Source organism: Nansenia antarctica (genome assembly GCF_963989245.1).
Source record: "Nansenia antarctica genome assembly, chromosome: 5".
Classification (NCBI taxonomy): domain Eukaryota; kingdom Metazoa; phylum Chordata; class Actinopteri; order Argentiniformes; family Microstomatidae; genus Nansenia; species Nansenia antarctica.
The window spans coordinates 28718375-28735960 of record NC_137690.1 but is presented as its reverse complement, the minus strand read 5'-3'; the positions used below and the strand labels follow the sequence as shown (position 1 = coordinate 28735960).

At 43.7% G+C, this 17586-nt stretch overlaps 1 protein-coding gene across 1 annotated transcript in view; it reads right to left on the bottom strand.

Moving 5' to 3' along the window:
- The window catches only part of loxl2b (lysyl oxidase-like 2b), a gene marked incomplete at its 5' end in the record, with an annotated part of 28500 nt that overhangs the window by 5073 nt on the left and 5841 nt on the right, over positions 1 to 17586 (bottom strand). Inside the window, 5 exon segments of the mRNA XM_080530647.1 lie at positions 7286 to 7453; positions 7860 to 8011; positions 10679 to 10862; positions 12574 to 12790; positions 15094 to 15305. Coding sequence (XP_080386773.1) covers positions 7286 to 7453; positions 7860 to 8011; positions 10679 to 10862; positions 12574 to 12790; positions 15094 to 15305 — 933 coding nt within the window.

The window sequence follows — 17586 nt, the reverse complement described above, 5'->3', positions numbered from 1 at the left end:
TAAAAAGCTATTGAAATGTTTTTTTATTCTAAACCAATCAGAAGCCACGAGGATCTTCGTAGTCACATGACTCTGTAGAGAGCCCAGTGCGGGCCTGTGACATTGGTGGTGAGTCAATAAAACATAAATGGACTGACTTATATAGCGTCTTATTCCAAAGCGATTCACAATGGCCTCTCATTCACGCACACATTCACGGCAAGCTACCGTGCAAGGTGCCGGCCCGCTCATTGGGAGCAATTTGGGGTTCAGTGTCTTGCCCAAGGACACCTCGACATGTGGCCAGCCGGGGTTCGAACCGCCGATCTGCCGACCGTGCGATCATTAGACGGCGGCTCTTTTTTTTTATTTTTTATCTTTTATTATAAAAATATTCTTTTAAATACAATCCTAGCTATACATATTCATACATGTTCATTTTATAGCCTTCATTGTATTCTAATTCAAATAAAATAAATTAAAAACCAATAGATAAAAACAAAACACACCCATACCATTTTGGTATGAGATGCATCCATCTATTATTCCGTCAGTCCTTCATAACCAAGATAACCCTTTATCATAAATCAATAACAAATGAATGCAACACAAAAAACATCTTCAAAAATCTAAATCAAACTCCAACCCTCCATCCACCACCACTCTTATAAACCCACAATCCCTAATAAACAACTTCTCAAAATCTTTTTGCCCTGTCTTGTGCATCAGTCCCACATTCTTCCTGACCAATCCCTCAAAGACTTTCCACACCGTTATCCACTTTCCCTCAAATCTTGCTAAATTCCTCCTCAAATAAATTGCATACCTAGCCTGTGATAATACATAATTTAAACACCATATATTCACTCCCCTTCTCTTTCCCTCCACCCCAAAAACCACCATCCTCCTCCACTCCTGCATCCCCACCACCTCCACCCCCAATGCTTCTTCACTAGTCCTTTCAACCTTTCTTCGAATCCCTTCATTTCTTTACATTCAAAAAGCATGTGCATTAAGTTCTCATCCTGTATCCCACACACATCACACTCCCTCGAAACTGTTCTGTCTACCTGATGCAACACCACCTTAGTATAAACCCTGTTATGCCTAAGCATAAAATCAAAATGAGTACATTCTAAACTATTATATTTTAAAAATAAATTCCTCCATATGTTCTTCACCTCCAATCCTGGGAACACCTGCCTCCACACCTTCTCTGCCGCAGGCTCCTTCACTCTGCTCTCCAACAGTGCCCAGTAGCACTCCTTCACCTTAACCGCTGAGAAGTCCCGCACTGTTTCCCCTTTCCCTAGTCTTAACTTAGGTAACTCTGTTTGCTCCTTCCCTTTTAACTCCCTATCTAACCTACTCACCCACTCCCCTGGTATACTCTGCTTTATTTTATTATACATGCTCACTATTTCTCCCCTTCTCATCTCCTCATCTGTTTCCCTAACAACTTCTATAATTGCCTGCTCTGATAGGAACCCTGGCACTACCTCATACCTAAAATCCCTTACTCTAATCAGTCCTGCCCTCCAGAAACTCCTAGATTCTAACATTTTCCCCTCTCTTCTAATTACCGGGTTCAATAAAACTGGAACATTTAGTATCTCCCCTCTCTTCTCACACTCATATCCTACCTGAGGCAAAAAACTACCCCAGGCTTTAAACACCTCTATAGAATTCCGGCACCCTATCATACATCCGTGCTTTAAAGCACATCAACAACCCATAATCCCCACACCCCCCACATCTATGTACCCATTCCCTAAAGTATCCTTTCCATCCATGTCCTTCCTCCCCATACAAAAACCTTTTGACTGTTCTGACTCTCATTGCCCTCATCTTTACTTCCAAATCTACCAGTTTCAACCCTCCTTTATCATAATCTGCTACTAATACATCATACGCTATTTTAACCCCCTTTCCTCTCCACAAAAAATCTGACACTAACATCCTGGTTTCTTTTAGAACCCACTCTGGTACATTCAATACTCCTAATACATAAACATATTTTGACATTAACAGTGCATTAACAATTACAACTTTTCCCTTCAGTTTCATGTTCCTTTGCTTCCAATAATTCAATGTTGTTCTTATTTTATTCAAAACCCCTGTCCATGTGTAATCAACAGCCTCCCTGTCATCCTCTCCAAGATATATCCCCAACACTTTTATCATCCCCTTTACAATTTTCAAATCAAAAACACAATTGTCTGTATTCACACCCCCTATACACAACATTTCAGACTTGTCAACATTCACTTTTGCACCAGAAGCCTTTCCATATATGTTTACACACCCCATTATTTTGTTCACACTATTTACATCCCTGACAGTACATGTCGTGTCATCTGCATATTGATGGATTATGCTAACTCCTCCCCCCGGCATATTTATTCCCTTAATTTCTTTCTCCTGCTTAATATACGCTGCCAATGGCTCCACAGATATGCTATATAGCAATGCTGACAGTGGACACCCTTGTCTTATTGATCTCCCCAAAGGGAAGGAGTCAGTCAATAATCCATCTATCTTTACTTTACTTCTTGCATTCTTATATAATAGTTCAATCCAATCCCTCATAACAGTCCCAATCCCAAAATGTTCCATTGTTTTCAATAAAAAAACATGTTCCACCCTGTCAAAAGCCTTATTTAAATCCAAAGATAACAATAAACCCCCTTCCTCCCTCATGTCCTTCACAACATCCCTTAATGTGCACATATTCTCTGCCACATCCCTCCCTGGGACTCCATAGGCCTGGGTAGGTGCAATCATGTTTTTCATTACTTTATTCAATCTATTTGCTAATACTTTTGCTATGGTTTTATAATCACAATTAAGTAATGATAATGCTCTATAATTCTGTAATTTGTTCCTGTCCCCTTTACCCTTATACAATAACGTGAGCACCCCCAAACCCATAGAGTCCGGAACAACCCTTTTATTCCCCATACACGTATACACTCTGCACAATATAGGGGCCAGGATGTCAACAAAAGCTTTATAAAATTCAGCCGTCAACCCATCCGAACCCGGACTCTTATTTGGGTTTAACCCCATGATGGCTGTCTTAACCTCCTCCACCCTTAGGTCTGCATCACACATTTTCCCTTCTTCTTCTGTCACCCTAGCTTCCACTGCTTCTAATACTTTATTCATACATTCCTCATTCACCCCCCCAGATGTATATAGGTCTGTATAAAATGACTGCACAGTATCCATTATTCCCACTAAGTCTGTTATTATTTCACCTTTATCATTCTCTAATTCCTTAATTTTCCCTTTCTCTTTCTGTCTCTTCTCTAAACCTAAAAAGAATGCTGTACTCCTTTCTCCCTCAACCACATACCTTGCCCTACTCCTTACTAAAGCACCTTCACACTTTCTCTTCTCTAGCTCCCTCAAATCTTCCCTCACTCTCAAATACTCTGCTAAATCATGCCCTGGAATATTATCAACTCTTTCCTGTTCTATTGCTAACCTTTTCTGCAAATCTCTTTCCTCCCTCACCCTCTCTTTTCCTCTCAGTTTTGCGAATGCTATTATTACAGCTTTTAATTTATCCTTCATCCCTTCCCACCACACACACACATCACTCTCATACATCTGGTCTTCCATAGCAACACTCACACACTCTCTTACTATCACCCCAAAACGTCTATCTTTCAGTAAACTTGCATTAAAGCACCATGTCCCTCCTCTTCCCCCTACGTTCCTCGCACCTAGCTGGAAAGACTGAGCATCGTGGTCGCTAAAGGCCATAAACCGATACTCAACCCTTCCAACCAGGTGCCTCACCTCCCTCTTCACTAAACATAAATCGATCCTTGATTGTCTCAAAACCCCCATCACCATTTGTCTCCTTGAAAAAACCTGTGCATCAGGGTGCCCCTCCCTCCATATATCCACCATTCCTCTTGTGCGCATCATTTCTAATAATACTGGGCGTGACGGATCATTCCTAAATTTCACCCCCCTTGTAACATCTAACCTGTCCACCACCACATTATAATCCCCAACCATAATACAATTCCCAACACATTTCTCTTTCAAAGATTCAAAAAAAACTTTCCTATATTTGTCCACATTTGGTGCATATATACAATATAGTGCATACTCTATCCCTTGATATTCGAACCCCACTCCCACCACTCTTCCCTCATTGTCATTCATTATATTCCTTACATTTTTCACTACCCCATTCTTTACCAAAATAGCCACCCCACAAGCATACACAGTTCCATTACTCACATAAACTTGTCCATTCCACCTCCTTCTTACATCCTCCATTATGTCCTCTGTCCAATGCGTCTCCTGGAGGCATATAATCTCCTCTCTGTATGCTGCCAACACAAGCTCCATCTTCTTCCTATCCCTGAGTCCATTTGTGTTGACAGCAACAACCCTGACCATCGTCAAGATTACAAAGAAAAAGATCATGTACACCGCCATGTCATTTTCCTACCTTAGTCTTCTTCCCTTGTGCACCTTTTGCACCCCTTCCCGATCTTGTCCTCACCCTCTGTACATCCGCATATAGTCCTTCATCGGAACCTTTTCTTTTCCCCACGCCCTCTGTTGAAGGCCCTGCCTCATCCATCTCTCCATCCCTTACTGCGTTGTCTAGGCTGGCTCCAATCTCCTCTCTCTCTTTACCCTCCATTTCCACCGGACCAGGCCCCTCCGCTCCTCTCTCCACTTCCGGCTCCATCTGGGTCTCCTCCACCACCTCAGCTTGTCCTCCTCCCTCCGTCACGTCTTCATGGCTCCTTTCCCCACCTTCTCCTTGTGTCTCCACCACTTCCTCCTCCACCACCTCCTCCTCCTCCTCTCCCTCCATCTCCTCTTCTTCGTCCCCCTCCTCCTCCTCCTCCTCCACCACCTCCTCCTCCTCCTTCTCCTCCTCCTTCTCCCCCTCCTCCTCCTCCTCATCACTGCTCACTCTCTCTCCTCCATCATATCTCCTTCCCATGCATTCACGTGCATAATGTCCTTGTTTATTGCATTTGTAGCATACGAACTCCGGGCATTCTCGGATTACATGTCCTGGTTTGATACATAGCCTACATACCCTCACCTGCTTATCATGAATCACCCTAAAGTGATCCACTCCAACCAGGGTCTCAAACTTGGTAGAATAGGGCAAAGACCTCACCTCTTCGGTGAACTTCACCTTCATGTATCTCGTCCCGTCTGCAATGTCAGTTCCCGGCCACGTCTTTCTTTTGATAGGTGACACCGCCTTCACCCCCCACGACTCCAGCCTGTACCTGATCACGTCGTCCTTCAGATATACCGGGAGATGCAAAAACGAGACCACCATTTCATCCACCGCCAAGTCCCTTCCCATTATTCTCACGTCTTTTATCATGAACCCATCCGTGAGCTTGTCCTTCCCTCTCCTCGATGCCAGCGTGATCTCATATTTCCTGTCTCCTTTATCCCGACAGCCCTCCACATTTCCACACACCTCCTTTATGCCTCGTAACATTTCCATCATGGTTATATTACTTCCCTGCTCCAGTCGCACTTCCACCGTTAAACTTGCGTCATACCGTTTGTCCGTGTTGCTTTTATCGTCGTCCATTCCATTCGCGTTGTTCGTTGCCATGTCGTCCGTCCTTAGAAGCCCCCGATCAGCACGAAGCTGTCAGGGTACTCAAAATCCTTAACTCGCTTAAATAAAGATGTTATTATGATGTTCGTTTGTTTTTTTCAAAGACACGCTCAAACTTTTTCTCAGTCCAAACACACCTGTTCAACTTCCGCTCATGCGCATAGACGCCGGCTCTACCTCCTGCGCCACCGCCTCCCCCAACATCAAGGAGTCTCGAAACATGTCCCCTAAGAGGAGCCGATAGCGGACACTGAAGTACTGTTTCGGTTGCACATAATGGAAACAGGCCTCGTCGTTTGAGTCTGTGCCTGCAGAGTTTAAGTTAAATGAACCTGTTTTAGACATTCATCTCTGTAGCCAGCTCACTTACCCTATTATGTCTACTACCCTCTTAGACAAAAGGGTTCAGAAAGGGTTCTGGGCAGAGGAGAAGGTTTCTACCTAGTACCCTTTTCATTCAAAAGTGTTCTTTGAGGGTTCTTCTAGGTACAACCCGGTGCCTTACAAAGGAAATGGTTGTCCTAGCATTCTTTGCAAGCCAGGCGAAAGGGTTCTACATAGAACCCTAGGTGGAAGACTTCATTGAGAGTTCTAGGTAGGGTTCTACCCAGAACCACAAAGGGTTCTCCTACAGGGACAAGCCGAAGAACCCCTCTGATTAGTTAGTCAGAACCTTTTTTATCTAAGTGCGTACCCCGTGCCTGCTACACTCCCTTCCACCTCACTCAAACACTTCCACTTCCATCTGTTATGTCATTGCCTGCTATAGAAACCAATAAAAGAAAGGTTTGGCCCAAACTCAAAGCACTGTAAACAGCGTTAAGTGTTTGCGTTTGTTTCGATGATTTCCATGCCTGTGTAAAGACCATAAAAGTGCCCCATAATCACGCTGCATAGAGGTGTCTGCGTACAGTAGCTGTGTTCTCTAACCTACCTTAGTAAGGTGTCAATCACAGCGGTTGAATGGTTCACACCATGAACGACTACATCGACCCCCCAGGAGGCTACATGTGTGTCAGACTCACACATTGGGATTGAAAAGAAGAATCCTGTCACACCTTGGTGAAGATGAAAGGCGGGAAATAAAATCCTGCCTCACGTCAAGCGGGGGGAAGAAAGGGAAGCCACTGAATGGGTAGTTTCATCGTTTTCGTTGTGTGCGAATGTGAGGATAGACTAAATAATTAATAACTAGATAAAAATAATCATAATAATCATAATAATAATAATACATTAGACTTATATAGCGCTTTTCTAGACACTCAAAGACGCTTTACAAACTGAAAAGATCGAGTAGTAAAATAAAAAGAAAGTATAGGGGTCTAATACATTTTTAGATTACTAAATCTAAGTGTCTTTGTAGGACAATCTACTCTGTATACTGCAAGTATATCTAGATTTCGTGCGGAGAAGCGGCGAAAACAAGCAACGCCAGCGTTCTCTCTCGACCGGTCTTTTTTTTTACGAGTATGATCAATGTAATGTTAGCTAGCTACCTCTAAACACGGATTTGGCTGGGCATAAATTAATTAATTTGAGGTGGTAAACACAGTCTGAACATAGAAGACTGATGTTGTCATGACGGTGTGTGTTGTCACGACGGTGTGTGTTGTCATGACGGTGTGTGTTGTCATGACGGTGTGTGTTGTCATGACAACCATGACGGTGTGTGTCCCTCACCTGGAAGGCGTTGCTGGCGAAGCCCAGCCCCAGCTGGCGACACACCACCATGGCTTCCATGACGCCCCAGGTCTCGCTGCACACCGTGCCCCACACCAGGGAGCCGTTCCTCTCCACCATCACCTCCACGCGGCCCTCGTAGGGGTTACGACCCCCACCCAGACGCAGCTACGGACACGCACACACACACGCACACACACACACGCGCACACACACCACAGGTCACAACAGGAGCCGCTGCATAAACTGTATGTGTAAATTGTGTAAACGCTAAAGAGCTGACAAGCTGACAATATTTTGATCAATCGCTATACTTAGTGTGTTGACAGTATATTAAGGAATGCAGAATTTACATTTACATTTACATTTACATTTACATTTACATTTAAGGCGTCTGCTAAATGCCAGAAATGTAAATGTAAATGCTACATTCCTTAATATACTGTCAACAGACTAAGTATAGCGATCAGTGGTGTGTGTGAGACAGTGGTGTGTGTGAGACAGTGGTGTGTGTGAGACAGTGGTGTGTGTGAGACAGTGGTGAGTGTGAGACAGTGGTGTGTGGAGGCCTCACCCTCTCCTGGAAGCCCATGGCCGGGACGTTACACCTGACAGACGCGTCCTCCTCGTGGCTGCAGCCCAGAGACTCCTTGTTGAAGAAACACTCTGTGATGGACTTCTCAAAGCCTGAGCACTGCACCTCATTCATGTGGACCGGGCCCATACCTGGGAAAAACAGATACAGGAAAGTATACTGGTCACGGACAGGGCAGGGCAGGGCAGGGGCTTAAAGGCTCACACAAGTCATTTTTATGTTTTTTGGCTGATGTATGACATCTTTTTGGAATTCAAGTTTGAAAATTGCCATTAAGGACAAAGTATGTGTATTTTGGGCGGTACATTCTATTTTCTTAGCTCCTGTTAAAATGATTTCCCACGTGCTGATGACATTAATACAGCTACCGGGCTCTGAAGTGTGACATGGCAGACCTGTTTGTAAATGTAGCGCCCAGCGTCAAATAGAACCCTCCAAACTCCCTTCACCGGCTTTTTTGCGGCTGAGCCAAACAACCTTTCAACACATTTTATTGAGAATTTCTCCTACTTAAGCTCTATCTGCCATTACTTTCCTAAATAGCTCTGTGAATGACTAACGACACCACTCTGTGCATCCATTCATCCATCCATTCTTTGTGTATTTCTTTCAAGAAAAACCAGCAAGCAAAACTGGCTGGCGTGGGCATTTAAATGGATACTTCACAAATTACAAAAATCACATACTGTATGTTTAATTAGTCTTTCCTTGTCCATAAACTCCTTTCAGGGTAAGGAACCAAATGATATAATTGTGTCATTTAGGTAAACTGTCCCTAACACAATTCTCATGTATGATGTTAAAGGGACACATGACCTCAACATCGTTTTATAGATAACCTTCCCAATGTGTGGGCATGTGAAAACAGCTTCCAAATGCGTTCTGTAGATCAAAAGCTAGGTATCGCTAGTTGGCATGAGAGTGATGTATTTTGGGGGTTATGGTTTTTGAAAAAACTACAAGAACTACAAAGCACTATGGACATTCTAGTCCATCATTCAAGACATATTGCTTCCTGGTCCGATAAAAGGCTGTTTTCTCGATTATTTGCTCTTAAAAAAAAAAAAAAAAAAAGGGGGGAAAAAGATAATTAAAATGTTTGGTGCTGACACTTTTATCCAAAGCAACATGCTTACATTGCAGTGAGTGCATCCATTTTTCAGCATATAGGGTCCCAGCGTGAATCAAACCCACAACCTAAACATTATTGGCGCCTTGATCTACCAACTGATCCACAGAGGACCAGAAGACGGTCTGTGATTCATACATTTATAAATTACATTTGAGTATTGATTTAAGAGATGTGATCTTCCCCTGTGGATGTTTTACTCTCTGCTATTAAGATACGTTAGATCCCTGGAACACTTAGTTACAGGGCAATCTTCCTGTTGACAGTAAATCATGTGGTAAAGTCATGATCTTTCCAAAAGGAACCACCGGTCCAGATTTCCCCGTCTGCTGTTTCCATGTTCAATGTGCCATTATACTGGAATTTACTGCCTCCTCTCAGTGTCACTATGGGGTGGACTTGGAGATAGTGAGATATTCCGAAAAAACAGCTGTGTGCAATTCCTTTCAACCTGTTAGGGGGTATATTATGAGGAACGCTTACGTTACAGGAAAACAGAACATGTACTTCGACATGTCTCATAAGAATTATTGAAAGTGCAGGTATTGTGCAGTCTGCTGACTACACGTGTTTAGAGAGAGAGACACCCTCGGTCTGCCTGCAGTAAATCTTCTCAACACCTCCATGGTAACCCATAACCCTGCAGGAAACAGTCTAAGAGGGAACTCTCACTGCTGGGCCCATAAACATGTACTTATAGGACTGGACCCAACCATTAGGGAAACTGGTCAATTAAAGGGGGGGGTTCCTCTCACAGGCAGGGTCAAATGGACCCAGAGGGCTAAAGCCAATTTCTACTACAGCTCGGGTTCCAAATCAACTGATTTCTAAGGGTTGATTTCGCAACTATAATGTGCTCTTGTATATTTCTTGCAAGTATAACAACAACAGTATGGCCGACCAATTACTCAAGAATTGGAGTGGAATCGTGTATTGTTCCGACTCACTATGTATCTGTAGAGGAGAAAATTGCTGAACAAATAATACGATTAGCTTATCCATTCCATCTCAATAACCTAGTTCTGCTGCCAGAACTCAAGGCTCATGTTGTTCAGGCCAGGGAGGGGTGGTGTGGCCTCAATAGGGGTGACGGAGGGATAGTGTTGCTGCCTATGAGATCTTTTGGAAGTTTTCCCTCAGTAACATTTGGTGAGCAGATGTACTTTAGCTCCAAACCACACAATCATACAGGCCCTGTACTGTATGTTGATTGTCTTCTAGATCCACAACTGAAAATAAATCTTTCCAATCTCCCCCTCTCACACATAACTCTGTGCTTCAGTGGAGGCTGCTGGAGGTATTCAGAGGAATTCAGAGGACAGGCTCTTTGTAATGCGTGGAATGGAAGGAGGAATAGTATCAAACACAAAATGTGTGATAGTATTCGTCATTCCACTGCACGCATTACAATGAGTTTATCCTCTGATTCCTATCTCCACCAGCCGAAGATTCTGACGCATACAAAACTTCTAAACCTAAATCATACAAAACCTACATACTAAACTTAAAGAGGTAAGAAAAAACTGCATGGCCTCAGTGCATCCAATGTTGACAATATTACAATGCGGTCTTCATACAGCCTCTCGGCAAATCCAAACTCTGGCCTGTGCAGCAGATCAGTGTGTGGCCTATCCCCTTGGTGTGAGTGGCCCAGTAGGAGCTTCCGTACCTTGTCCAAGCCTGCCACCAGACAAGGCCTCCTTGGCAGTCCCGAAGCCCAGCTCTCGACACACCACGGTGGCCGACATGAGGTTCCAGTTGTCGTCACAGATGGTGCCCCACTCGGCGTTCTTCAGCACCTCCACACGACCCTCCCCGACGATGGCCCCGCCACGCAGACGCACTAGCGGTTGCTGGTGGAGAAAGAGTGAATTATTATATTTAAAAAATATATATATTATATATTATTTAATCATATTTATTCGGGTTAGTCTCATTTCATTCTTCATTTTTTCAAGAGAGATCTTGCAATAACACTGCAAGGTTGAATTATACCAATACGAACAAGCCCACCTTCTAAAATTAATAAGATGCCCAAGAAATAACAGCCAAGTGGTGGCCCATCCATTAAGAGTTATTCAGCCGTGAGAGGTCATTTGACCCCTGTGAGTAAAATAAATGTTTATATCTTTGCACTCGATCAAATTTCAGAACCCTCCTTTCATGACTTTTCCTAGATATGTGCGTTCTACCACCCAGTATCCTTACATTTTCAAAATCACATCAGGATAAGCTAATATAAAGCTATTTTGCAGTTTTTCTGTGTAGGAAGCAGGCGAATTTACAAGCGGCCAACTAGTGGTCGTTGTGTGTATATAGCAGCTTAGCATTGAAAAAGACCCCCTGGGGCTGTTCTAGTGTTAAGAGTTATACAGCCTCAGTCTTGAGTTTGCTCTTTCCCAGGCATTGACTGTGGTACAGCTTTGAGAACATGGAGACTACAGACTGGGTGGTTCCACGTTTACGTGCCTGTTAAATGCCCATTAACGGTTTTGCCAAATTGGAAGTGTTTAATTTTACAACGGGACACATTAGTAGCATACGTTCATCCTATTTGCTCCCATTTGTCATTAAAACATGTTTGCATGGTGTTTGGGATAAACACCATGCTTTTTGGGTTTGTGTTCACAAAAAAAGACAAAACTGTAACCGACGTATACAGTATTCATTTTAGAGGGAAACATGGTAATCGAAATAGCTCTTTTCTAAAAAATGAAAATATGCCTTTATATTTGTTCAGAGGTTAAATATACCTCGAATGAAACACTGTGGCAGTAATGAATGATGATTTGGGGAAAATGGGATAAACCAAAAAATGTGAACCCCAAGCCAATAGCAGTGGCTCTCTCTCCCAGACTGGTCGTGTTTCACATTGGGGGCAAAAACCAGCTATGTGGCCAAACTAGCCCTGGCACCGCTGAGAAGCCTTCTGTGACACTAGTTTAGGGTCACACTGTAATACCTCCGGCTGTTGAAAGAATGCATGTGAACCGGGAATGTGTGCTTGTCATTTGGTTAGGTCATGTGCTCTGCCGGGTGCTCCTCCGGGAGGGAATTTGGGATGTCCCTGCCAGCTCCCCGCTCCACACACTGAGCTGAGGGACGTGACAGAGAGCAGGCAGGCGTACAGCACTAAGAGATGCTAGCACGGAGGAGAGAGGTGATATCACTGGGGAAGGTAAATGCCTGTCAGTGTAGATCCCCCGCACATCATGTTCTGGGAAATGGATGTCAGTGTTAACGGTAATACATCTCCAAACCCGAGCATCCTGTCCGGGGGATGTACTGTACTTGTAAATCAAGCTGCCTCGTAGGAACAGAAGAAAACAGGAGAAAACCATACTGGCTCCATTCAGACACGGCTTACTCACTGACATACTTATCTCCCAAACTGTTCTCTCCAGGAAACTCTAAATGAAAGAGCCCTTTTAATAAGGCTTTAGACAAACACAGCCATGTGCTGTATCTCGGCTCCAATTGCAGACACCGTTCAGACACGTCCAGTCACTCACGTCCAGTTCCTAAGACAGTCATAGGATACAGGGGTTGGTCTGGGATGCGTACCTCTTGTCTGAAGGCCTTCCTGAAGCCTGTCATGGGTGTGGGGGCAAAGGCTCTGCCAGGCACACAGCTGACCACCACGGGCATGCCCTTGTCACAGGTGCTGTTGGACTTCCCAGACATACCCTGGCCCAGCTTGCAGCTCGACAGGTGGGCCTCGTTTCCAGTGCAGTTGACAGCGTAGTCCCAGTACAAGGCCTTTCTCCTGCGAGCAAACATCCTAAGAACACAGAGGCAAGAGGCAATTAATTAATTAATTAATTTACTATTTACAAAGAAGACCCAAGACTTTTCAGTCAAATCCTGATTCCAACAGGCTGACTGTACACTTTCTTTTTACTACAGTGATTATCAATCAAATCAGACAAACCCTCTTTTTCATATAATCTTAGTGATTACAAATGATGGCACCTCATAACCAACCAAAGACGCATAGATCTTCATAACCATCTATAGATTGTCTACAGTGAATTACAAGGTCAACATGCTAAAGTAGGCGGAGCATTCTATCTGTGGCTGGGTTAGACAGGGATGTGTCCGCACGTGAGGCTAATTGTGGTCTTTTCAGACCTGCAGGGGTGTTCATTTCTTCCTTTCCGTTCAGTAGTGAGCCAATGTCTTTAACAAACATTACGGGCAGAACAGCATGCCCTGTCTTTATATCACATGTCTGAGGTGTACATGAAAGCAGCTTAAAAGGAGACAGCATTTGTTTTCCATTTGGGACCTGGCAAGAAGAATGCAGCTCGCTGGAAGCTGTCCAAAACCACAGTTCTAAGCCATCGCTAGGGGATATACAGAAGTTGGAAGATTAGGAGGGGACAACAGTATAGACAGCTTCAAAATAACCTAGTTAAATTTGTTTAAAAATAACAGTTTCACTCCAGCACAAACTGGATATGGACCGGCAGTCTGGCAACTATAAAACGTCAACTTATCACAACTCGGTTAACCTGACAAGAAAAGCAGCTAATTACACTTTGTACTGAACGTGGCTTGTTGTAATGCCCGAATCTGAGTGACATCCTTGTGAAAATGAAACCTACTGCATACACAAACCATAGACGCATAATAATAGAAGTAAGTAATAGAAGACCTTTCTGTAAGGACTTCTAAGAAATCCTATGGCCCCATACACTGTAATTCCCGAGCTTCAACTAGAGGACACGCAGCAGGCATTTGAACAGAGGCAAACTCGGGATTATGAAAGACCTGCAGCCGTTGGCTGTGTGCCCCGTCTGAGGCCAAAGCCAGCCTATAAAAACAGAGATGCACGTTTCATGGGTTTGAAACGGGAGCAGGCAGACACGTAGATGGAAACTAGGGAGCTCTATACTGTGGTTACCTAAGCACAGAGGAGAGCAGCTCGCTTGCCCTGGGAGAGCACATTCAAGGTTCAGTTCAGCGTTAGAGAGCGCTATGGGTTTGAAGTGATTAATTAACCGCCGACTTCTTCAGTGCAGGTTTCCACATGTAAATAAGATCGAGGTCCTTCCACAGTCAGCGCTCCATTACGATCGCTTTATGGAATGTTGGCTACTGAGCTTGGATATACAAAGGGGCTGGGAGAGGGGGGGGGGGGTTACTTCAATCTTAGGCAAGATTATGACATAAAGCAGACAAGCCATCAACAGGAAGTATCTGTTTAGTTTAGCTTCTATTGCTCGGCGTTTGTGTATCAGTAGAGAGAGTGTCAGAGACCTTAGACATCGAGCCAGAAGGGGTCAATGAAAGGTCAACGCCCTGGGGAGGTGAATAATGAATAACGGGCCTAACAGTCTAAGTAGAATCTTGGGTCGGGAAAAAGTAGAAAAGTAACCAACCGCCTGGTTTTATCATTTCCACTACGGGAGACGTTGACGTCCCCTCTGCTGAGGTTAAGGAGTCATGGTGCCTCAGTCGCATCCACAAAGAAGAATTCATCCCGACTGAGTGTGACGTATGGGCCTGTCAAAGCCTTGCATTAGGAGAGGAACCACGGATGATGGATGCATCGGTCTGACCCCTCCCGAGATTAATTCCTGGCTGTGCAGCTTGACCCTCATAAAGATGAAGTAGTGTAATGGAAACTTTGTAAGGAACTGCAGATCTGAGGCAACTGGCACCCACGTAGCAGGCGTCCCGGTGGCGCCAACAGCGTTGCTCGCTTCCTCGCATTCCCATGATTCTCAAACCAGCGTCCTCTGTCAATCGCCAATTACATTTACACATTTTAACCATTTAGCCGACGCTTTCATCCAAAGCGACTTACACTCAGAGATTGCAGGGACATTTTCCCTGGAGTAACTTAGGGTTAAGTGCCTTACTCAAGGGCACACTAGTGGTGGTGTTCCCCCAGGTGGGATTTGAACTCATTCAACCTTCTGGTCACCAGTCTCATTCTGGACTCAACTCATTATCCACTAGACTAGACCACCACTACCTTCAATACAATACACTTTACTGAAACGTCATCTCCTCCATTTCAGTCAACAGTGTACTGGTGTAGTTATTAACCCCCCCCCCCCCCCCCTGTTCCCTCACTTGTAGACTCTAGCGTTGTACTTCCTCTCCCCGGGGAAGCCGAACATGCCACAGATGACCCTGCCGTTGAGCTGGGTCCACTCGTTGTCACATATCTGCTTCCACTTGCCGCCGTCCTTCACCTCCACGTAGCCCTCCGTCACGGGGATGCGCTTGCGGTACGACGACAGAATGGCCCGGATGCGCACGTCTTCCACCTGGATGTTCAGACTCTGCCAACCCAAAGAGTAAAACGTGTACTCTGTTAACCTTTGTACTGTAACAGAAGACTTCCTATGACAGAGTGTGACACATTTTGATTATTTGAAAATGTAGCAGTTTAGTTGACGGAGATAGTACACATTAATCAACATATACTTATATATATATATATATAATCATATCAATATATGTGTCAGATGTAACTAGACAGCATATGCATCAGAGTTAGCTAGAGAGCTTATTTACATTTGTGGTCCGATTAGATTTCATTTGTGATGGCTGATAACAGCCATTGGTGATATTTAGTCTAGACTATTCTGGTACCTGCCTCTGTCTAAACAACCTTCACTTCACATCTGTCAGGAATTTGCTGTAATCTCATGTCTCCTGTCAAATAATCTGAAAGTGAAGGAAAATGAAACCCTGCCCGCCCCCCTCCCAAACCCAGCAAGACACTTTGAATTTCCTCATAAACTTTCTCCAGTTTACACAAATATTTTAACAATCCCATCACTCTATTAATCCCAACCCCATGGCCAGCTGTGCTTCAACTGTTTGGCTTTTGAACAAGAGTTATCAAAGGGTGACTATGGCAACACAACACATTTTAATGGGTGTCACTGGAAACATGTTGGTAGGTTGAGAGAAAAAGGCACACACAGCATGTAAGATGCACGCAGCAAGGATCCTTGATGTGATAGATAGAGCACAAGGAAATAGGAGCACTACAATCTTGTTCAACTTAACCATCTTTGTGAACTACATACTGAGTTAGGTTATCTCTAAAGCATGACACCATCAATACCGTTTGTAATAATAATAATAATAATAATAATACATTAGACTTATATAGTGCTTTTCTAGACACTCAAAGACGCTTTACAAACTGAAAAGATCGAGTAGTAACATAAAAAGAAACAACAAATAAATAAAGGAAAGTATAGGGGTCTAATATATTTTTTGATGACTAAATCTAAATCGAAGTGTCTTTGTAGGACAATCTACTCTGTATACTGAAATGCGGAGCCTGTGACAGTCAGTGTTAAAAGGGACTGTGCATCACAGTATGTCAACTGAACTGGGGTCAGCGGACCACAATGGAAATAACATTTCAATAAAATCATTGAGGATATTACACAATAAAGACTTCATTGTGTAATTTCCTCTATGATTTTATTTATGTACATATAGGATTTTGTATTATGTATGCTTGGTTTTAGAATGGTCAAATGAACAAATTGGGAAAAAAACAAAAACAGAAGCGTGGAGCCCCTTCCCTTCTGCCTCTTTGGGTTTAAATACACAGCCTCTCTCCAGTTGACTAAGCCCACATTCCTGTGCTACGGTACGTGACTGTGCAGGCTATGGGTGAGGAGGCCTGTCAGTGTGGGATGTGCTTGGCTCAGCAGACTAGCTAGCTAAAACACATATCAAAGCCAGCCAGGCCCTGTCAGGCCTAGAGAAAAGTCCTCCAGACTTAATAATGAGAAGGAAGGCTTTTCCTGAAATGGCCTCAGCCCAGCCTCACAGGAATGAGTGGGTACGCCACCACAAATGATGAATCTTTCCATGACTACTTTTCTCTTCTATAGATGGCCACAATTACCATCATGGTGAGGAGAGGGATCCAGTATGTTGAGGATGCCACCCGATCTCAGATGTTCCAAACCATGGCACATGTGACTTGAAACAAACATGTAATACAAGTGGTGATGTGACCTTGTCTGTATTTAGATTCATATATATTTAGATTTAATATTTGCCCAATAAAGACTCAATTAAACTGGGTATTAGAGTGTGGTGATATTTCTACTAGCACAGCAGGCCTTTTTGGTATTCACAAGGTTTGTCTGAACTGCAGAAAAAACACAGGTCAAAGCAGGACATTCTGTACCACAAACTGGGATGTGCAAGCAAGATCATTGCCGGTTGCCACAGCCACCAACCATTCACCACCTACCACCTTCTCCAAATAGTTGCCCTTCTACAGACCCTACAGATTTCAGTGACAAGCCATTAACACCTGTGACCAATGTATTCAGAATTATTTCTTTCTGAATAAACAGAGATTAACATACAGAAGAGATCAATGACTGTGAGAAGCAAAGAAAAAAAAGATGCACACACTGCTCCTCATAGTATACTCTGGACGTCAAGACAAACAACAGGCTTACTGACAGGAAGCTCCTACGTATTTACTTGTTCGGCTAAAATAGCCTCTCTGCTGCTCAAACAGATGCCTAACCCTCCAAATATTATTCCTTAATTTGTTTCCATGTGAAATTATTTCCC